The 23,813-nt window shown below is 40.4% G+C and overlaps 1 protein-coding gene across 1 annotated transcript in view; it reads left to right on the top strand.

The window, feature by feature from the left end:
- Positions 1-23,497, top strand: part of pip4p2 (phosphatidylinositol-4,5-bisphosphate 4-phosphatase 2) — a 90,165-nt gene extending 66,668 nt beyond the window's left edge. Inside the window, exons 6-7 of the mRNA XM_060824419.1 lie at positions 4,669-4,759; positions 22,494-23,497. Of these exons, the coding sequence (XP_060680402.1) occupies positions 4,669-4,759; positions 22,494-22,637 (235 nt within the window). The 3' untranslated portion in view covers positions 22,638-23,497. The remainder of the gene's footprint in view (positions 1-4,668; positions 4,760-22,493) is intronic.
- Positions 23,498-23,813: the final 316 nt, after the last annotated feature.

Raw genomic sequence — 23,813 nt, 5'->3', positions numbered from 1 at the left:
CTTTTAGATCTGGTCTATCCTTTTCCATCATTATTTTAAATCTAATAGAATTATGGTTGGTGGCCCCAAGGTGCTCCACCACTGACACCTTAGTCACCTGCCCTGCCTTATTTCCCAAGAGTCGTTCAAGTTTTGAACCTACTCTAGTAGGTACATCCACATACTGAATCAGAAACTTGTCTTGTACACACTTAAGAAATTCCTCTCTATCTAAACCCTTAGACTGGGACTGCCAGTGTTATGTTTGGAAAGTTAAAATCCCATACCATAACCATTCTATTATTCTTACAGATAGCTGAGATCTCCTTCCAAGTTTGTTTCTCAATTTCCCTCTGACTATTAGGGGGTCTATAATACAATCCCAATAAGGTTATCATCCCTTTCTTATTTCTTCCAAATAACTTCCCTGGATGTATTTCTGGGAATATCCTCCCTCAGCACAGCTATCCCTTCTCAAAAATGCCACTCCCCCTCCTCTCTTGCTTCCCTTTCTATCCTTCATATAGCATTTGTATCCTGTAACATTAAGCTGCCAGTCCTGTCCATCCCTGAGCCATGGTTCTGGATTAGTGGTGCTGGAAGAGCACAGCAGTTCAGGCAGCATCCGAGGAGCAGTAAAGTCGACGTTTCGGGCAAAAGCCCTTCATCAGGGATACAGGCAGAGAGCCTGAAGGGTGGAGAGATAAGTGAGGGTGGGGGTGGGGAGAAAGTAGCATAGAGTACAATAGGTGAGTGGGGGAGGGGATGAAGGTGATAGATCGGGGGGGGGGAAGGGTGGAATGGATATGTTGGATAGAAGATCGGCAGGTAGGACAAGTCATGGGGACAGTGCTGAGCCGGAAGTTTGGAACTGGGGCGAGGTGGGGTAAGGGGAAATGAGGAAACTGTTGAAGTCCACATTGATGCCCTGGGGTTGAAGTGTTCTGAGGCGGAAGATGAGGTGTTCTTCCTCCAGGCATCCGGCGGTGAAGGAGGCCCAGGACCTCCATGTCCTCGGCGGAGTGGGAGGGGGAGTTGAAATGCTGGGCCACAGGGTGGTGTGGTTGATTGGTGCGGATGTCCCGGAGATGTTCCCTAAAGCGCTCTGCTAGGAGACATTCAGTCTCCCCAATGTAGAGGAGACCACATCGGGAGCAACGGATACAATAAATGATATTGGTGGATGTGCAGGTAAAACATTGATGGATGTGGAAGGCTCCTTTAGGGCCTTGGATGGAGGTGAGGGAGGAGGTGTGGGCGCAAGCTTTGCAATTCCTGCGGTGGCAGGGGAAGGTGCCAGGATGGGAGGGTGGGTTGTAGAGGGGCGTGGACCTGACCAGGTAGTCACGGAGGGAACGGTCCTTGCGGAAGGCGGAAAGGGGTGGGAGGGAAATATATCCCTGGTGGTGGGTCTGATTGGAGGTGGCGGAAATGTCGGCGGATGATTTGGTTTATGTGAAGGTTGGTAGGGTGGAAGGTGAGCACCCGGGGTGTTCTGTCCTTGTTACGGTTGGAGGGGTGGGGTCTGAGGGCGGAGGTGCAGGATGTGGGCGAGATGCGTTGGAGGGCATATTTAACCACGTGGGAAGGGAAATTGCAGTCTCTAAAGAAGGAGGCCACCTGGTGTGTTCTATGGTGGAACTGGTCCTCCTGGGAGCAGATATGGCGGAGGCGGAGGAATTGGGAATACGGAATGGCATTTTTGCAGGAGGTAGGGCGGGAAGAGATGTAATCCAGGTAGCTGTGGGAGTCTGGGTTTGTTAAAAAAAAATGTTGGTGTCAAGTCGGTCATCATTAATGGAGATGGAGAGGTCCAGGAAGATGAGGGAGGTGTCAGAGATGGTCCAGGTAAATTTAAGGTCAGGGTGAAATGTGTTAGTGAAGTTGATGAATTGCTCAACCTCCTCGCGGGAGCATGAGGTGGCGCCAATGCAGTCATCCCTGAGCCATGTTTCTGTAATTGCTATTTCTCCCAGTTCCATGTTCCTAACCATGCCCTGAGTTCATCTGCCTTCCCTGTTCGGCCCCTTGAATTGAAACAAATGCAGTTTAATTTATTAGTCCTACCTTGTCCATGCCTGCCCTGACTGTTTGACTTGCTTCTGTTTTCAACTGTACCTGTTAGTTTAAATAAAACAATTTATTTACAAGATTACTGAATGAAACACAAACAAAAGAATATAAAGTGACAACCTATCCAAAAACCCCACAGATTACCCCAACATAATACTTGCAATAATCCCCTTAAATACCCCTTTGCAAAAAAAGGAAAAAATTTAATACAGATTCATACAGGGAGAGAGATGTCAGAGAGATGGGGAGGATCAGCATGGAGCTGCTTCTTTGGGTCCAGCAGCTTCACAACTGACTGGCTGCTTTCAGTGAACAGCCAGCCTGCCAAAACCAAATCAAACCGGAGAAAAGCTGAACTGGGAGAACTGGCCACTCCCCTTCCATTGTACAAGTGTTTTTTTAAAGCCTTAAATACATTCTCAAATAGTTAAACCCAGACCTTTCGGAATAACTGCTCTTTTTACATCTCTGGGGGAAAAAAAGGCAAGAACAGCATAATCTTGTTAAAGGAGCAGCATCGTCACAAAGTACAAGTGCAACAGATACATGGGAGAAGCACAAGGCACACCATCCTGTGTAATATTGTTCCTTCATTGTCACTGGGTTAAAATCTAGAACTCCCTCCCTAATGGCATTGTAGGTGTACCTACAACTTAGGACTGTAGTTCTTCAAGAAGGCAGCTCATCACCACTGTCTTCTCCAGGGTAATGGATGTAGAGATGTGCAGTAAGTGCTGGTCCAGTCAGCAATAGGTTATCTTGTGAATTAAAAAAAATCAATCAACCTGTTAATGCCCCTCTTTCTGCTGTATTCTGCATTTTTGTGTTTGACCTGATAAGTGCAATGGTTGGAAATGCTTTGACAATATATTTCTCTCTCTTCAACAATATTCAAGCTTTGTATCATCAAACAATTAGTGTGTAAAGGTTGCGATTGCCAATGCAGTAAAAGTGAAACCAGTTGCAGGTAACATTTGGTAGCAGTTCAAGGCTATGTATGCATATCACAAAGAGCAGAGGGTGAGCATAGTTTAGATAACTGTGCAGTTATCAATCTCTGTTTATCTATGTCTGTTTCATGGTCAGAGGTGTGGGATGCAGCATTGTACCTAATTACCAAATACGTTGCTTGCTCTTCTGAGAAGAGCAACCTGAAATGATGGAAGTTGCTTCTCTTTGCATCCATTGAAGCCAGCAGCACTTTCATATTTGGCAGCCATCAAATAGCTGAGTGATTGTGGTTAACTATGTTACAACATGTAAGAGAAATTATTTACTGTGCATTCTGTTCAGAATAATGTCTGTTTCAGAATTATCCTCCAACATGGTCCCTAACAGCTAAATGAGTGCACTAACTTCAAATGCACTGCAATGGTTCAAGAAGGCAATTCTTCATTGTCTACTTGGGAGTGAATATAAGAACATACAGATTCGGATCAAGAGTAGGCTATTTAGCTCCTCAAAGTTGCTTTGACATTCAGTAAAATAATGGCTGATCTAATTGTAATCTCAACTCCAACCTTCTATAAATCTTTCATCTTCTAGTTTTTCAAAAATCTATCTCGTCTCTCTTTTAAAAAAAAATTCAAAGACTGTTTCCGTGCTTTTTGTGAAAGAATTGCAGCCTATTCGTCTCCACAGTACTGTTGTGTCACGGTGGCTCAGTGGTTAGCAGTGTGCAGCGCCAGGGATCCAGGTTTAATTCCTTCCTTGGGTGACTGTCTGTGTGGAGCTTGCACATTCTCCCCATGTCTGTGTTGAGGTTTGCTCCAGTTTCCTCCTCCAATCCAAAGATGTGCAGGTTAGGTGAATTGGCAATGCTAAATTGTCCATAGTGTTAGGTGCATTAGTCAGGGGTAAATATAAGGTAGGGGAAAGGGTTTGGGTAGGCTACTCTTCAGAGGGTTGTGTGGACTTGTTGGGCCGAAGGGCCTGTTTCCATACTGTAGGGAATCTAATCTAATTATGAAATATTAATTTAATCATGTTAGAGATTGTATGCATTACTTCACTGTGAAACAGAGCACTTAGCTTAGTATTGTTATGTATGTGATTTATGGCTCTGTTTTGTGCTCAATATTGGAAAATAGAAGCTAAATTGGATAATGTGTTCGTGCCAAGACAAAATTGCATGGATTGACAGTTTTATTTAAAATTTACTCTGGGTGAGATGGTGAACTTGCAGTGTTGTTGACATACCTATGTTCATTACAAAGGTCAAGCACTTGAAAGAGAAGTTGAATGACTATCATCCTTGAGTTAATGTACCATTTGGCAATTGATTATAAGATTGACTGTGATCTTTGAGTGCGTCCTTAATTATCAACAACAGTGTAATGATGCCAGGAAGGAAGAATTACCATTCACTCTATTAAATGGTGTTATATTCTCACAGAAGGCAACATTGTTAAATGCCATTTGGTGTATACTGTGTATTGACTGTGCATTATCAATGGGCACCTCAACTGTTAGAATTGTAATTTTATAAAAAGGAGTCATTATGTATTCAAATTGTTCCTCTTTCTTTACCTCACCGCCACAACATGGTGATAACTTTCTGCTGGGTTAACACTGCAGATACAACATAATCTGCTCTTTATTTTGGTTTCCTTTTAGATCATCTGTTGGCAGTGCATTGCCTCGAAGGCGTTGCTGTGCATATGTTACTGTTGGAATGATATGTGTTTTCATTGGAGTTGGTTTAACTGTAAGTAGAATTTAATTTATTGAAGAACTTGTGTAAAAAGTGTTGATTCTGGAAGCTTTTATGCATTAGATTACTTCACCCTGAGTGTAAAATGCAGTGTGCTTTCAGTTGTTCTCAAAGAAATCAACTTACAAAGATTTAAAGATCTCGGTGAAGCAGAGTATCTTTTCCCAAAGGTAATTTGTTCCTGATACCAAGCCACTGCGTATTCCAGTCATCCAGTATCAGTACTGCCATCAAGCAGCCAATCATATTGAATTAATTGCACAGGCAACAAGCCATGAAATGAAACTTTGAGAATCCTTTCACTTTTAAGTTTAAAATTTTATGGATATTAAAGTAGATGATCGAGACATGTACAGGAGATTAAGTTTGAATGCCATATCAAAAAGTTGCATATTTTAATGTTTTTATCATTATGGAGAAAATTCACTTTAGTAGATACTAGTTCATTCTTTAATGGCAAGTACAGTTATTTAGCAGTAGGTATGAACACAATATATTGTTAAAACTAAACTTAGGTTATTGAGCAGCACATAACATTTTAATGGGACTTTTACAGAAAAGCCAAGGGCTGAACTTTCACCTGGATACAGAATCAGTTTTGGTGTGCAATTGGCCGTGTTTGTTTGTTGAGGGGATTCTGATTTTCCTGCACATGTGCAATATCCTCTGGTGTTTGTGGTGGGTCAGGAATATGTAAAATGCTACTACACGCATATAGAGATTGGTCCAACACTTTAAATAGAGAGGGAGGAATGAAATGGGGGTCTTCTACTACACATCTTCATCTGATGATGCAGGATTTTAGAAACCCATTGTAGGCGTGTCAGGATGTGAGTTGCAGGAGAAAGAAAGTCTGCTGAGCAGTTGGGAACATTCTGTAAGGTAAGTACAATATTCTGACACCTTCAACTGTCACTATGTGGTGTGGCATTTTAATGTGCACACTCATAGACTCACATTTTTTTGTACTTATGGCAATTTGCTATGGGTATCATTGCTATGCATAGTCAAAGATGAAAAGCAAAAACTACTTCAGCAATGCCACAAATGTGTCTGCAAAGCAGCCCAACATTTATAACACGCAGAATAGAGGCATGGAAAAATAAAGTTTTGGATCTTCATACCCTGTCCCTGGCAGGATGGAAGCATCGTGTGACTGTCTCCTAACCACTTATATGGTGAATTAAAGAGAATGCGGATGAAGCAAAATGTGGATTTTTGGGAGCCCTCAGAACTGGGTAGAGGCAGTTCGGCAATAATCACTCAACCATCCTTAAAATCATGCTATTTGCTCTGCTGTGGAAATCTTCAGGCTGGAGAGACTGATGTGTCTGTTTTTGCTGGTCCAACCTGCCTTCACATAGAGGAATTCTAGCTCATAACCTTTACAGTGACTTTCATCTCCCAAGCCATGTGATTGCTCATGGTGCTGACCAAAACACTAACCTGTCAATTGGAGGAGGAATGGTAGACACACTTGACTTCCTAATAAAATCAAGTTGACTAACCTGCTCATACTCATTTGATGTTCGGAGGCTTTCTTTCACTGTCTACGAGGAATCCTTTTACAAACTGCTGCCATCACGATAACATGTTTAGTCTATAATTCATCACAGGAATCCATCTTGCAAAGGTGAATCGACCCTTAAGTTGGCCAGTAGTATTGTTATTCAGATGCACTACATTAGTTAAGTAATGGAAAAAGCATTATCAAGTGAAATGTGAAAAAAGAAGTTTTAAAGGTTTGCTGTTGTCATGTTTTTAATATCTGATTTAGTTGGGATTTTCTTGTAAAGAAAGACAGCTAATTGTTTATTAACAAAGTCTGTGCTTTGAAATGGATAACTGACCTGTCATTTAAGCTGAAAGTTCTTGTTGTGATAGCTGTTCCATTACGAATAGCTGACTGGGTTTCAGCTCAGCCGGTGCTCTTGCAATAATCATTGGCACTTTCTGAGCCTGCCCAAACAGAATATGTAACATTAGTTGCCCAGCCTGCCTTTACGCTACCATTACTGATTTGGTTCAACCAACAGTGCATGTCCCAGAAATAGCACCAAACCCCCTGAAAAGGAGATAGCAACTTGCTGAAGCTACAACAAAGTACTACTTGTATGTCAAATAACAAAAGCAACATGCAGTAGGCAGTGTTAAGTTATCCTTTGCGAATGGATCAAATAAGCTTTGCTGTCATGAATGGAGGTGGACAATTAAATAACTCTTCTAAGGAGAAGGCTCCACAAATATTCTTGTCCTTAACGACAGTCTCCAGAAGATGAGTGTAAAATACAAGGCTGAAGCATTTGCATCCATTTTTGGCCAGAGGTCAACAATCCATCTTGGCTTTTTTCTGCAATTTCCAGTATCACATGTACCAGTCTTCAGCCAATTTGATTCACACCATGTGATAGCAAGACTCAGCTGACAGCACTTGATACTGCAAAGGCTATGGACCATGACAACATTCCGGCAATAGGGTTGACATGTGCTGCGCACCCAACTGAGCTATTTCAATACGTTTTTTTTTTGTAATTCACACCTGGAATGCTGGCTGAACCAGTATTTCATTTTCCATCTCTAGTTGCCCTTGAGAAGGTGGTGGTGAGTTGCTTGCTTGACCTTCTGCAATCTGTGTACTGAAAGTAGACTTACAATGATATTACGAATGGAATTCCAGGATTTTGACCTGATGGTACTGAAGGAATGGAAATATATTTCCAAGTCTGGAAGGGGAGTAGCTTTATAGGTGTTGGTGTTCCCATATAGCTGCGCTTGTTGTTCAGATGGTAGTGATCATGGGTTTGGAAGGTGCTGTGTAAGGCTCTATGAATTTCTGCAGAATGTTTTGTAGGTAGTATGTACTGCTGCGACTCTTGATGGAGGGAATGGATGTTTGTGGATGTGCTGCCAATCTAATGAGCTGTTTTATCCTGGATGGTGTCAAGCATCTTGAGTGTTGTTGGAGCATCACTCATCTATGCAAGTGGAGAGTATTTCATATTTCCATGGTTTACAGAAGTCGGAAGGTGAATTTCTAGCTGATGGATTCCTAGCCTCTGGACTGCTATTGTCGAATCTGTATTTAGATATATTCAATCAACCTACTCAGGCCTATTATGACACATTTTGGGAGCAGGTGGGACTTGAACCAATGCCTTCTGGTTTAGAGGTAGGGACACTATCACTGTGCCATCAGAGCCTTTCAAATCTGTATTATTTTGTCATTCCACTTGAGTTTCAGCTCAATAGTAAGTCCAGGATGCTGGTAGTGGGCACTTGGTGATGAATACCCCATTAAATGTCAAAGAGCAGTAGTTAGATTCTCTTTTTGGAGATGGTCATTGCCTGGCGATGATGTTCATGAATACTACAACAATGACATCTACCTGACAATGTGGAAAATTATCCAGTAATGCCGTGTCCATTAGAAGCAAGACAAACCCAACCCAACCATTGTCATCCCATCGGTCTACTCTTGACCATCAGCACAGTGATGGAAGAGGTTGTTGACAGTGTTATTAAATGATACTTGTAAAGGAAACAAATCTCACTAACTCTCAGTTTGAGTTCTGCCAGTGCTATTCAGCTCCTGATCTCATTACAGCCTTGGTCCAAGCTTAAACAAAAGAACTAGACTCCAGAAGTGAGGCAGAGTGACTTCCATTACATCAAAGCAGCATTTAACTGAATCTGGCTTCGAGGAACTCATACAAAGCTGTAGTCAATGATATTCAAGTGAAAATTCTTCTGTACCTCGTTCAAAGGAAGATTGTTGTGGTTGTTGGAGGTCAGACCATAGACTTTTCCGTAGAATCCGTACAGTGTGGAAACAGGCCATTCAACCCAAGAAGTCCACACCGACCTGCCAAAGAGCATCCCACCCAGATCCATCTCTCTACTCTTTCCCTGTAACCCTACATTTCCCATGGCTAATGCAACTATCCTACACATTCCTGAACACAATGAGCAATTTAGCATGGCCAATCCAGCTAACTTGCACATCTTTTGGATTGTTGGAGGAAACCGGAGCACCCAGCGGAAACACAGACACTGGGAGAACGTGCAAAATCCACACAGACGGCAGCCTGAGTGTGGAATCAAACCCGGGCCCCTGATGCTGTGAGATGTCAGTGCTATTCTGTTGTTTCCTCAAAATAATTTAGTAATGTTGACCAACCAAGATTATTCACTTTTTTAAAGTCCTGGTTAATTATTCATTATTATGTGTTATTTCCTAGATTTTATGTTTGATCTCTCCTTTAGTAAGGAATCCATTAGCTTTCATAGCACCAATACCAAGTTCACTGATCTATAATTCTTTGGGCGCGTTCTTTCCACCTTGTTAAGTGTAAGAGTTAAATTAGCTCCACCAGTTTTCTTCCAACATAACCTTTTTCTAACACATTGAAGAAATGTAGAATTTCCTCTGTCAAATCTCTTTCCCTTACAGACTTTTAAAATGCACAGTATAATTCAGCTGGACCAAGGATTTTAATTATTTTGAGTTTGATTTGATTTGTTCCCTGTTTTATATTTAATGCAATTATTATATAGCTCACTGTTCAAGGTGATGTCACTGTTGAATACAAAAGCAAGGTCCTAGGGAGTGTTGCTGAACAAAGAGACCTTGGAGTGCAGGTTCATAGCTCCTTGAAAGTGGAGTCGCAGGTGGATAGGATAGTGAAGAAGGTGGGTGGTATGCTTTCCTTTATTGGTCAGAGTATTGAGTACAGGAGTTGGGAGGTCATGTTACAGCTGTACAGGACATTGGTTAAGCCACTGTTGGAATATTGCGATCATTTCTGGTCTCCTTCCTATCTGAAAGATGTTGTGAAACTTGAAAGGGTTCAGAAAAGATTTACAAGGATATTGCCAGGGTTGGAGGATTTGAGCTACAGGGACAGGCTGAACATTTTCCCTGGAACGTTGGAGGCTGAGGGATGACCTTGTAGAGGTTTACAAGATTATGAGGGGCATGGATAGGATAAATAGACAAAGTCCTTTCCCTGGGGTTGGGGAGTCCAGAACTAGAGGGCATGGGTTTAGGGTAAGAGGGGAAAGATATAAAAGAGACCTAAGGGGCAATTCCTTCACGCAGAGGGTGGTATGTGTTGGAATGAGCTGCCAGAGGATATGGTGGAGACTGGCACAATTGCAACATTTAAAAGGCATTTGGATGGGTATATGAATAGGAAGGGTTTGGAGGGATATGTGCCGGGTGCTGGCAGGTGGGACTAGATTGGATTGGGATATTTGGTCGGCATGGACGGTTGGACCGAAGGGTCTGTTTCCGTGCTGTACATCTCTATGACTCTCTAATTAATTATTATTTTGCCAACTGACTATGAATAATGCAACAGGTAATTACAATATGCTCAATGGTCCTGTAATTAAATCCACATTCTGGAATTGGAGCATCACCTGGACCCTGTGTGGGCCATTCTTAAAAGCCCACGGTGGTGACACTGAGAGTCAAGAGTACACAGGCAAAAGGAATCGATAACCACTAGATGGAGTAAAAGCACCAGGCAGGTAATGCAGAGTTTCCCAGAGCCATCATCCCTCTAACAGATTCTGTTTTGGATACATCTGGGGAAATGGTTTCTTTTGGAACGCAGCAGCATCCAGGTCTATGGCTCCGTGAGCTGCATTTGGTCTGAAGGACAAATCGAGGATCGAGAGTGCGACAGCACAGTGATGGAGGAATTCTATCATAAGAGAAACAGATCAGCTTTCTGCAGCTGCAGGCCTGACACTCAGATGGAATGTTGTCTCCTGGTGTTAGGGCCTAGGCTGTTGCTGAGTGGCTGGGCAACGTTCTGAAGAGAAAGAGTGAATTGTGGCATGAAAAATCTTTCCCTGGGTTGGTACAAATATGAAAAGACTCAATAAAACCTCCAAGTCCCCATTTACCCGACTGATGAACCAGGTTAATAGAAAACACTCAAGTTTCAGTTCTTTAAAAACAAAACAGCTTTTTATTACAAACCAGTTGTTTTTAACTGGCAGGAAAAAAAATGCATTACTAACTTTTACACCTCTGCAACTTAAATTTTACTTTTGAAAACATATTCCTATACACTTTCAAACATACACACAGACGAGACAATTGGTGAGGTAGAACCAAAAGAAATCAGCAAAGCACAGTTCTTCCAACCTTCAATATGTCTCTGGTTCTTTTTGACTTTGAGTTTATGAAGTTGTGGACACACTGATTCTCGACCTTTCGTTAACAGGTTGAGGAGTCATCATTTCAGTACTCTGAAGATGTTTTTATTTTTCTTATTTCCTATCAGTAAAAACGTGAACTGAGAGTAACCAGCCGTCTCAAACGATCTTCCCTTCTGCATTCTCCAAATGGATAATGAGGTGTTTTCTGAGAAGCAATTCACAGGTTGAATGTTTCTGCTGTACTGTCCAGACACACAGATGTAGTCACTGGCCCTGGAACCAGTTAAGAGGATGTTTCAATGCTGAGTACTCCTAACACATGCACACACTTGCGCACACCTAGATCTGGTTGACAGACCAATCAAAAGTTTATCATTGAGTAGAGTACCATGAACTTGCATCTACAGAACCAATGTCGACCATCCTCCTCCTCCTCCTACTACTGCTACTCCTCTTTCCCCTCTCCCAAAAAACATTGCTTGAATAAGGCCATCTGAAGATTTTTAATAAAATGCTAATCATAAAGTCATAGAGATGTAGAGCATGGAAACAGATCCTTCGGTCCAACCTGTCCATGCCAACCAGATATACCAACCCTATCTAATGCCACCTGCCAGCACCCGACCCATATCCCTCCAAACCCTTCCTATTCATATACCCATCCAAATGCCTCTTAAATGTTGCAATTGTATCAGCCTCCACCACTTCCTCTGGCAGCTCATTCCATACACGTACCACCCTCTGCGTGAAACAGTTGCCCTTTAGGTCTCTTTTATATCTTGCCCCTCTCACCCTAAACCCATGCCTTCTAGTTCTGGATTCCCTGATCCTAGGGAAAAGACTTTGTCTATCCAATCCATGCCACTCATGATGTTGTAAACCTCTATAAAGTCACCCCTTAGCCTCCAACCCTCCAGGGAAAACAGCCCCAGCCTGTTCAGCTCTCCCGATAGCTCAAATCCTCTAACCCTGGCAACATCCTTTAAATCTTTTCTGAACCCTTTCAAGTTGCACAACATCTTTCCGATAGAAATGAGACCAGAATTGCACGCAATGTTCCAACAGGATCTCCCCCATTTTCTGCGGCTCCACACAAAGGCCGCCTTGCTGATCTTTTGAGGTGTCCTATTCTCTCCCTAGTTACCTTTTTGTCCTTAACGTATTTGTAGAAACCCTTTGGATTCTCCTTAATTCTATCCTTTGGTTTAAGCTGCTATATTTTACCATTTTGAAATCCACATTTCAAAAAAAAAGTGGGCTTTGTATTCCTCCTTAGGAGAGATGAACCACCATTTTGAAAATTAGTTTTATTATCAAGTAGAGAACACGCTGACAATAATACATGATAGTTACGTCTATTCATCATCACTCATTCATTATTCAAGTCTTATACAATCTTTATCTTTGTTTTCTTAAATTTTTCTTTTTTTTTTCTTTTTTTTATATTCTGGGCAAAGCTTCTGTTATCATCTCTTCTACCAGCTTTGTGAACAATCTTTACATTGAAATGTTGCATCAATAAATTCCATCTGTACAATCTCATGTCATGTTTTAAGCATTTGAATGATTGTTAATAGGCTATGATCAATATAAATTCATGTTGCATTGCAACCATTTGGGTAAAGACTTCAGAATGTTCTAGTGTCAGTAACAATCCCAAAGTCTCCTCCCTTACTACCTCTGATATTAATTTCATTTCTTAGAAAAATTACCCCATTTTTTCTTTGTACTTTGCTGACTAAACCACTTTGCCTGTTTCCGTAAAAGATTGGACATATTAGTACAGTTAGAGTTCGGCACAAAGTTATGATCAAATGTATATGTTATTTAAAGAAGTATGATTTCTGTTAGTTTTAGGAATGGGGAACTTCATCCTTGCCTTTCCTTTTATCATTCTTGGCCTATGCAACCTTCTGTGGCAAGGAGTTCTACAGATTCACAACCCTCTGCCTGAAGAAATTCCTTCTCATCTCAGTTCGAAAGAATCATCTCTTCACTTTGAGGCTGTGCCTTTGAATCTTAGTCTCTCCTACTAGTGGAAACATTTTCTCCACATCCACTCTATCCGGGTTTCTCAGTATTCTGTAAGTTTCAATATGCCTCCTCACCATTCTTCTAAACTCCATCGAGCACAAATCCAGAGTCCTCAACCACTCCTCCTTTGACCAGCCTTTCATCCCCAGACCATTCTTGTAAAGCTCTTCTGGACCTTGCCCAATGCTGGAACATCCATCCTTAGATTTGGGGCCCAAAACTGCTCAAAGCATGCCAAAGGTGGTCTGACCAGAGCCTTATACAACCTCAACAGTACATCTCTGCTGTGATATTCTAGCACTCTTGCAATGAATGCTCACTAAGCATTTGCCTTCCTAACTGCCAACAGAACCTACATGTTAACCTGAAGAGATTTCCGAAGCCTTTCCCTGTTTAGAAAACAGTCATTGCCTCTGTTCTTCCAAATGAAGTGCTTAACTGAATTCATTCTGAATTCCATCTGCTGCTACTTTGCCCACTGTCCTAGTCCTTTGCAGCCTGCCCACTTCCTCAACACTATTTATCCCTCTACCCTCCACCTGTCTGTGTCATGACTCTCTACATCATAGCTAGCCGCATCATATATCCATGTGTCTCAATCCAGATTTCCTTGTACCCCTTAATTAACCTTATTAGGTCTTTCCATTGTTCTTACTCTATGACAATAGTGTCTAATTATCCTAGTAATTCCATATATGTCAGTCAAATTGTAGCTAAATTGTTGTCTTCTCCTCCGACTCACTGTTAGTGTCTTTGTCATTTCTTCACTACCCCTACCACCAACATACTTGCTCTTCTCTTCTTCTTGTCTCCATGTTCATGTGACAGAATTAATTTTTCTTCTTATAATCAGGAAACAACATCCGGAAACCCTCAGGACATCTTTACTTACAGGAAGCGTAAATATGCAAAAAACACAGCCCACAAGCCAGGAAATCCAACCAATCCTAAACAAGAGATAGGACCCATAGCCTAGCTGAAAAGTAAATAGGGAAAGGGAAATTATATATCTTATCAAGTAAGATAGGGAGAGTAATTGACAAGAAATGTAAGCAGCCTTAATATAAACCAAAAGGGAAAAACAGCAGAGGAAAATAATAAAGTAAGGAACAGCATTGTATTTATGTCATTTTATCAGGAGTATTTGTAAGTAATTTTGATAACCCTGCTAACTACCTTTTATAGCTATTTTGCTTTCAGAGGTTCACCTTGGAGTGGTGATAATTCCACTACTTCATTTCTTGCTTGAATTGTTCTCATTGTGGCATGTTTTCTGCTCATTCTTTAATTTATTCTTGTGAAGTTTTAAAACTTCTCCTCCATGACATTGCGTATTGCTGTAAGTCTCTCTGTGAACATGGACATGTGGTGCAATGTTGGTGTTTTTTTTTTCCTTTTTGGGTATTTTTTTTTCTGCACTCTGTTGAACTTTTCATGGTGTCGTGTATTGTTCACCAGTATTGTTGACTTTTTTTTTATTTTCCCAAGATTTTTTTTCCCAATCTCTCAAGATCAGCTTTTTTTTTTCCTGATCTATTAGCTTGATTTTTATCATAAATATCTTCAAGCATATTGTGTTATGGTTCCTATTGTTTAACTGTTCCCCTTCCTTATAATTCTTCTTGCCACTCTGGTTTATTCACCAATCAAAATCCCAATAATAAATTCCACGTTTTTAGGCTTTTTATATTACATTTAAAAAAAATATAAACACATTGAAATCCCTACAATCATTTTATGCATTTTTCCTAACTCTTTTGAATGAATATCAGAGTAGTTGAAATGCCCAAAGTTGATTATTCAATGTTCTTGACTCAATTCTCCAAAACATCAGCATATTTCGACCTTAACTTCCCAGCTGCTGTTGGTTGTCTGCACTTTGTCGTGATTAATCCTTTTTTTTAATCTCCGTTTGGATTTTGTATTTCTCCTGCTGATGGCATTTTCCTACTGTCATTGTTTTATCCCTAATAGGTGTTGCTGTTCCACTTCCCTATTTATCTTTGCTCGATATGTTGTATCTTGTCATATTTCTGTCTCAGTTCTGATTTTCTGTCACTATGTCTCAGTAATTCACACTATAATCTATGGTTCTTCCCAATACACCAGTGCCTCCCGGTGTATTATGGGCATTGCACATTGCTGTACAGGCACTTTAACTCATTTTAATTTCCCCTTACTTCACATTTAACTACCTTTTTTAAGAATCCTGTTCTACAAACTCTATTTGCTTGTCATAATGCTGTTCCTTACTTTATTTTTTTCTCTGCTGCCTTTCCCTTTTGGTTTATATTTAGGCTGCTTACATTTCTTGTCAATTACTCTCCCTATCTTACTTGATAAGATATATAATTTCCCTTTCCCTATTTACCTTTCACTTAGGCTATGGGTCCTATCTCTTGTTTAGGATTGGTTGGACTTCCTGGCTTGTGGGCTGTGTTTTTTGCGTATTTATGATTCCTGTAACTGAAGATGTCCTGAGGTTATTCAGATATTGGTTTCCTAGCACAAATCTTATCTTATTAGAGACCCCCAGAGATTAAGATGACAAAAAGCCTCATTATCTTTGGAATAATTCTGTGGGTTCAATATTTGGTTCAGCTTGGAGCAGAGAGGATATTTGGATTGGCAGTATAGTTAGTAATGGAGTGGCAGTGTGGGGAGCGAGGTGGGAGCTGTTAGTGTGGAAAGAGTTTGGAAGGGCTTCAACTCTGGTTACTTACCTTTACTGCAGACAATTTTTAGGACCAATTTCTCTGAGTAAATGTGCAAAGGTCCTAATGTCTGCATCAAGCTTGGGTAAAAGGAACCCTATATTTCCCTTATCCAATATTACAGCCAACATATTTGCAATTGGAAAGAACCGTCTTGATCAATGACCATCTTTGATATGCAGCAGCATGCATCATTGGTAATGTTTGCTACTAGGACTTAGAAAAGCTTTCTTATAAATGTGCTTCTGGTTTGAAGGAGTACTACCAAACCACTTTTATATGCAGATCAGTCTCTGCATTGAAACACATTTTCTTGTCATCTGGGTAACTTTATTTACAACAAATAGCTAGCTCCTTTATAATTGAGCTGCAAGAGACTGCTTTGATGGAGTTTTCTTACTACAGAACATACAGAAAGCCTGGAACATGGCTTCCCATATTGGACTATCCACTGACCAAAAGAGTTGCTACTTGCTGATTCACATTGTAATGCCCATAGATATGTGCCTTTTTCATTAAAAAATTAACAATTATAGTGATATTCTTTAGAATCACCAGGTTGAGAGCATTAAAGTTTAGCTGCAAATGTGTTGCTGGTCAAAGCACAGCAGGCCAGGCAACATTAAATTTTAGATGATTTTTTCTTTGGTGGTATCTGAAGTCAGTGGGAAGAAAGGAGATGGAATATATTATGAAAGGGCTGTGTACTTTCATCAGTTTTCTTTTTAGCATCACTCCTCTTAGTACTTCTAACTTAATTTGTAATTTGCTGAAAATTCACTATCCACTTTAGTTATCTGGTGATCTTGTCATAAGAACGTAAGAAATATGAGCAGAAATAACAAAGTTGTTGGTTTCTTATGTACTCATGAAAACCTCAATTATATCATCATCAAATCTCATAGCAGCTGTACAGAACATTGCTTAGGCCCCTTTGGAATATTGTGTACAATTCTGGTTTCCCTTCTATGGGAAGGATATTGTGAAATTTGAAAGGGTTCAGAAAAGATTTACAAGGATGTTGCCAGGGTTGGAGGATTTGAGCCATAGGGAGAGGTTGAACAGGCTGGGACTGTTTTCCATGGAGCGTTGGAGGCTGAGGGGGTGACCTTGTAGAGGTTTATAAAATCATGAGGGGCATGGATAGGGGAGTCCAGACGAGAGGGTATAGGTTTAGGGTGAGAGGGGAAAAATATAAAAGAGACCTAAGGGACAATGTTTCATGCAAAGGGTGGTGTGTGTGTGGAATGAGCTGCCAGAGGAAGTGGTGAAGGCTTGTATAATTACGGCATTTGAAAGACATTTGGATGGGTATATGAATAGAAAGGGCTTAGAGCAATATGGACCAAGTGCTGGCAAATGGGACTAGATTAGATTGGGATATCTGGTTGGCATGGATGAGTTGGACCGAAGGCTCTGTTTCCATGCTGTGCATCTCTGACTCTCTGACACATTTTCAAAGAAAGACATTATCAACTCTCAAATGTTTCTCATTAGAGAATGTTTCAGAGCTTGTAACTTGTTAGGGATAAGAAATTGGCTTAAGAACGCGGAACAGTGTGCAGCTGTGTCAGGGTGTGGAGATTATTGAGTGAGAAAGAATCATATAATCATCATCTCTGCAGTCTCAAGGGCAGTACAATATTTCCTGTGATCAAGTGACTAAACTGTTACACAACACTGCTGAATAAAGGTCTGAGCAGTGCTTGTCATAGCCACATTACATCCATGTTTGGTATTTTATCCTGCCAATAAAACCATTATCTTAATAGCTTTCCTGAAATTATAGCGGATGCTTTCATTTCTATTTTTGATGTCTTTCATTGCTGAAGAGACCATTTTTAAACATTTGCATTTTTATTAATGCGATATTTTGTAATTTGATCTGTAATGAGTAAGCCATGAGCCTCTCTCATTAGTATGTATTGTTTCAAAAACCAAAATTGCTGGTGAAACTCAGTAAATCTGGTGTTCCGAGTCTGGTGACTGTTCAGAATGGCAGAAGAGTCATTTGATTTGACATGTTAACTCCTCTTAGAAACTGCTGAAAATGTGTTGCTGGAAAAGCGCAGCAGGTCAGGCAGCATCCAAGGAACAGGAGAATCGACATTTCGGGCATAAGCCCTTCTCCTGAACGCCAATTCTCCTGTTCTTTGGATGCTGCCTGACCTGCTGCATTTTTCCAGCAACACATTTTCAGCTCTGATCTCCAGCATCTGCAGTCCTCACTTCCTCCTCTTAGAAACTGCCAGACCTGCTGAGTTTTGCCAGCAATTTCTGTTTTTATTTCAGGTCTCCAGCATCTTCATTTCTTTGTTTTATTCTAGCTCAGATGCTTAAGAATGGTAAGCCTAATATCTACATGTGCAAGTAGTTTTACAGCACTGATGCAGCGTAGTTTTGTAAAAGGGAGTGATCTCCAGTCATTTGTGGAAAGCAGCTACACCGTGATGCACTTAAACTTACAAAAGGCATGGAACTGAGCTCCTTGTGAAAAGCTACTGGCTTGGCAGTGAGGATACTGAATGTGCTGAGATATTTCATGGCACTGCTGGTTGTGTTTTTTGGTAGGGGGCATGTAATGTAAGCCAGGTGACTAGCTTCCCATCCATCCAAACCTTACCTCTAGGATACAGAGGCAGCCCAAGGAACTTATGTAATTAAGGGTCAAATGATCTTAAGAGCATAACAATAAAACGGCTAGCATGGATGGGAGCCGTCATTCCATTTTTCTTTTGTTTGAAGTAGCAGCTAAAAATAGGGCTGCTATCTTCAGGGGAGACTGCCCATTTGGGCTCTTTTGAGTAGGTATTACCCATATTCCTAAAGGCCTATACTATATAACCCTTTACAAGCACAGCTTTCAGAAAGTGCCTAAAGGACCCAAGCAACCTGACTCTATCAGACCTCCTTTTATGAATCTGCTTCCAGTCTTGATTGCATCACTGCAGAGCTCTGATACTGCTTGAGCGACTGGCCCTCAAAGTGACCAGTGAGGGCACTAGCCCAGCACCATCACCAGTGCTCCCTCCCTTCCTCTTCCTCCTTTCCACCTCTCTCTCTCTCTCTCTCCCCCCCCCCCCCCCACTTCACCCACCCGCCCACCCACCCAAACACGCACGCATGCAACTAATGCCCTTCGAGCGGGTAAGGAATGTGGCACAAGGGATAGGAATGTCAGAGTGAAATTATTGCAGTATTATTACACTGACATTTGGTCCACCATCTCTGTGCTCCTTTCTCTCTAACCTTGCACATTTGTTGCTTTTTTTTAGCGAATAGTCTTGATCTGTTTTGAATGCCCTGATTGAGCCTGCTTCTACCACACACTCAGGCAATGTATTCCAGACCTTAACCACTCCTTGTGTTGATGAGATTTTCCTCATTTTGTCTTTGCTTGCTTTTTCAAATACTTTAAATCTGTGTCTTCTCATTCCTGATGCTTTCGCAAGTGGTCATAATTTTATTACAGATGCTCAGGATTTTGGATATCTTAATCAAGTTTCATCCCAACCTTGTATTTTTCCAAAGAAAGCATTCCTCGGCTCTCCAATGTAACTTCATTTCTGAAGAATCTCATTCCTAGAAAATTCTCATGAATTGTTTCTGCACTTTCCCCAGCACCTCTGCATCATTCCTAACTGCAATCAGAACTGGACACAGTATTCCAGACCAGTTAAAGCAGTATCTTATACAAGTTTAACATAATCTCCCTGCTTTTAGACTGTATGCCTCTATTAATAACAATGATAGGATGCTATAAGGTTTATGAATCACTCTCTCCACATTTCCTGTCGTATTGAATAACTTTTGCACATACATGCAGGTCCTTCTGCTCCTGTAGCCCCTTTTTAAATTGTACACTTTGTATTGTCTGTACATATTCTTCCTACCAAAATTAATCACTTCACATTTGTCCGCACTGAACTTCATTTGCATTTGTATACCCATTCCACCAACTTGTCTGTCCACTTAAAGTGTACTGTCCTCACAGTTTAAAATGCTTCCAGGTTTTGTATCATTTGCAAATTTTGGAACAGTGCCCTGTTCACCAAGGTATTCACCATTGCTTGCATACACCAGGAAAACAAAGGCTTCTAATACTAACACCTTGTGAGTTTTGCTTCAAACCTTTCTCCAGCCTGAAAAGTAATAAGTGACCATTCCCATATATTTCCTGTTACCATAGACAATAAATTTGATGGAGGTCTGCCCGTGTGCAACATTGAATCAATTGTCTTTTGGAAATCCTATCAACAAAATGATCCTCACCAATCCTCTCTAATCTCTTTTGGAAAAAGAAACCTCCAAGTAACTTGAATACAATCAGTTAGCTGCAACAGTGGAAAAATGCCCAACTATGTTAAGTACATCAACAGCAGGATGAAGCCAATCCAGCTATTTATTCCCCCCAGGTCTACTGATGATCAAGCGAAGTGATAGACATCCTCAAAAGTCCTATTAAGGAGCACTTCCTTAGCAATAATTTGCTCACTGATGTTCAGTTTGGTTTCCGCCAGCTCCACTCAGCTCATGACCTCATTACAGCCTTTGTTCAAGCATGGATAAAAGAGCTGAATTCCAGGTGTGAAGTGAGAGTGACTGTCCTTGAATTTGCAACAATCTTCAGCTAGAGTCCTGAGTGGATGATCCATCCCCACCTCTGCCAGTGGTCACCAGAATTGCAAATGCCAGTCTTCAGCCAATTCCATCCAGCTCACTTGATATCAAGAACTGTATGAAGACATTAGATGCTGCCAAGGCTAATCACGTTATAGTACTGAATGTGTATGATCTAGAACTTTGCATGCCCCTAGCCAAGCGGTTCCAGTGTATCTACAACACTGATATCAACTGGGCAATGTGGCAAATTGCCCAGATAAGTCCTGTGCTCACAAAGTAGGACAAATCCAAATATATCAATTACTGCCCCATCAGTCTACTCTGAATCATCAGTAAAGTGATGAAAAATGTCATCCTCAAGCAGCATTTCTCAGGGATAGCCCGGATTTGTTCAAGCTCCTCAGCTCCTAATGTCATTACAACCTTGTTTCAAAAATGGACAAAAGAACAGATTTCCAGATTTGAGATGAGTGTGACAGCCCTTGACATCAAGACCACATTTTACCAAGTGTGGTATCGAGCAGCTATATCAAAACTGCAAACAATGGGAATTGGGAAATCTCTCGACAGGTTTGGGTCAAACCCGGCAAAAGCAAGATGGTGGTGATTTTGGAGGCAGGACGTCACAGCAGGCAGTGTTGTATGTCTAATCATCTTCAGCTTCTTCATGAATTACCTTTCCTTCTTCATAAAGTGAGCTGTAGGGGTGTCCACGTGATGTTCAATACCTTTTGCCACTCCTTGCACATTGAAGCAATCCATATCCAAAAGACCTGTACAATATCTAGATTTGGACTGACAAGTAAGCAGTAACATTTGCTCCATGTAAGTGCCCTGCAATGACCATCTTCAACAAAGATTCTAGCAATCATCACTGGACATTCAGTGGCATTGCCATTAAAAATCCCCTATTATCAACATCTTGGTAATTACTATTAACTAGAAACTGAACAATCCATACAAATACTGTCATATAAGAGCAGCTCAGATGCTCGGAATCCCCTGCAGCATGTAACTCACTTCTTGACTCCCAAAGCTTGTTCATCATCAACAATGCACAAGTCCGGAGTTGGATGGAGTACTTACCACTTGCTTGGATGAGTGCAGCTCCAACATCATTCAAAAAGCTTGACCCTATCCAGGGCAAAGTATTGTTTCGCACCATATATACAAACATATGTGTCACCATAGTCTTGCCAGACCATAGAGCTACTCTCATTTGAGGTGATTTAACTTAAGGGCCACCATACTTCAGGCGAGGGGAGAGATTGAGAAGGCAAGACCTTCATGGTAACCTCAGCTGCTGGTAGAAATTGAACCCACACATCACACTGCTTTGCAAACTAATCGTCCAGCCAACTGAGCTAAATCAACCCCCAGTTTGTCCTCCACCAATGTACTGTCTAGGATGAATTGCAGCAAATCACCAAGGCCTCTTAGACAACACCGTCCAAGCCAATGACCATGACCATCCAGAAGGATATGGGCAGCAGATACATGGGAACATTACCACCTGCAAGTTCCCCTCCAAGCCATTCACCATGCTGGCTTGCAAATTCATAATTCCTTCAGCGTTGCTGCATCAAACTCTTGTAACCCCCTTCTATTTCATTTGATGCTTAATCACCTTTAAATAAAGGCAGTTTATCCTTGACCACCTTCTCACTTATAAATCCCTCTACTGTTTGAATTATCACCTCTTTCTATGCCCTGGGCAGTGTTTTCTTGGTTAGGAAAGATGACAAGTTTTCATATAATATCTGCTATTTGCCCTTGCTTCCAATTGAAATTGTCTTTTTGGCTCCTAATTTTACCATAATTCTTTCGTATCTATTTGCCAAAGGCAGTTGCTGTGTGTTTGGTTTTGTGAGAGTAGGTTTGGAAAGCGATATAGATGTGTTTTTTTAAATGTCTGAACTAAGCTTGGAAAATCTTCTTATACAGCTGTATTGTCTCCTTCATACTTGATATTTGCTTGTATTTCTCAGTATTATAAATAAATTTGTCAATTTATGAAGGGTATGAACAGTTCAGCAGTTTGCTCATTTTGTATCCTGAATGGTGACTCTTAGCTAGACAATTAACAGAATAAATAGTTAACATCTGTGTTGAGTTGAATCTTGAATTGGTCTTGAAAATACAATGTAATTGTAGAAGATCTAACTATTGTGTTTATTTTTTAAAAGGTTGGGACCCAAGAATTTGCCAGGCGTTATACTGCAACCTACGTTTCCTGGATTTTTGCTTATCTCCTAGGTTTGATTTGTCTAATCCGAGCTTGTTATTGGGGAGCCATAAAAGTTAGCTATCCTGAGCACACCTTTGCATAGACCAATCAGATGACTCATTACAAACGATACAATATTCTACAAAATCTTTAATTCCAAGCAAATGGACATTTTGAGTTCATGTATATCTACTTCATAAACCTACTAGGCCTAAAGAGGGCAATGGTGTTAGAACATGTGCATATTGCACTATGATTTTAGCAAGTAGACAGTTTGTTGCATCCAGCTTGCTATGTTTTTAAAATACATACTAAATTTAATTTGTTTGCAGTATACACCTCAATTTGTCTTTGTTATACTTTTTGTTGAAATTTGTTAAAACAAATTTTTTAACGGTTTTTGGTTTTTCTGGTGACAGTGATATTTTTAATGTTTACTGATGCCACTCTTAATCTTTCAAACTGCAACACAGAAGCATTATAACAAACAGTTTGGCTTTGTACATTTCAAGGTACTTCTACACAGGCTTGATGCTTAAATTGCTCCTGTATTTCTGAACATTCTGGACAAAACTGCATCATAGTTAAGAAACAAAAATAAGCTCTGTATGTAATATTTTGACTACTTCCATAATTTTAAGTATTTGCTTTTTAAGAGTATAAAGCTTTTTAAAATGCCTGTAATGAGATTGTCAAAGCATTATAGTGAAAACAGTAAGTGATGCTTTACATATTGGATCATATTAATCTTATTGTGTAACAATCTATAATATAACCATTTGACAGACATCTATTTGGAAAAACATCAGAAGTTAGTTTTGCTAATATTGTAATAGGATTATGTAATTTAAGAAGAAACACAAACCTCAATTGTTGAATGTGATGTCAAAATTTGTACCAAATTAGCCACCAATCTATTAACAACTTTGCTTTTGCTGAACTGGATGCAGTCTTTTTTTTTAATAATGTGATAAAAATTACTCTATAAATAAAATAAACATTTGTTCACTACAGTGTTATGATGTTATGACTGAAAAGTGTGCATAGTTTCAATGATGAGAGATAAGCGTTTACTTTAAAACTGCAAATGAATGCACATTAAGCAGGCAAAAGAATTGGTAGATGGAAAATGATGTGGATAAAAGTGAAGTTATACACTTGCGTAGGCAGAACAGAAGAACAAAGTTTCAATGTAAGCGAAGTTTAATTACTCCAGGAGCGACAAAGATGGATGCAACCCTGCACACTCTTCCTGTCTAACCAGTATATCACAAAAATG

Source organism: Hemiscyllium ocellatum, chromosome 4 (assembly GCF_020745735.1).
Source record: "Hemiscyllium ocellatum isolate sHemOce1 chromosome 4, sHemOce1.pat.X.cur, whole genome shotgun sequence".
Taxonomy (NCBI): Eukaryota; Metazoa; Chordata; class Chondrichthyes; order Orectolobiformes; family Hemiscylliidae; genus Hemiscyllium; species Hemiscyllium ocellatum.
Note: the sequence above shows the minus strand (reverse complement) of the source record. Positions and strands in the feature narration are given on the sequence as shown.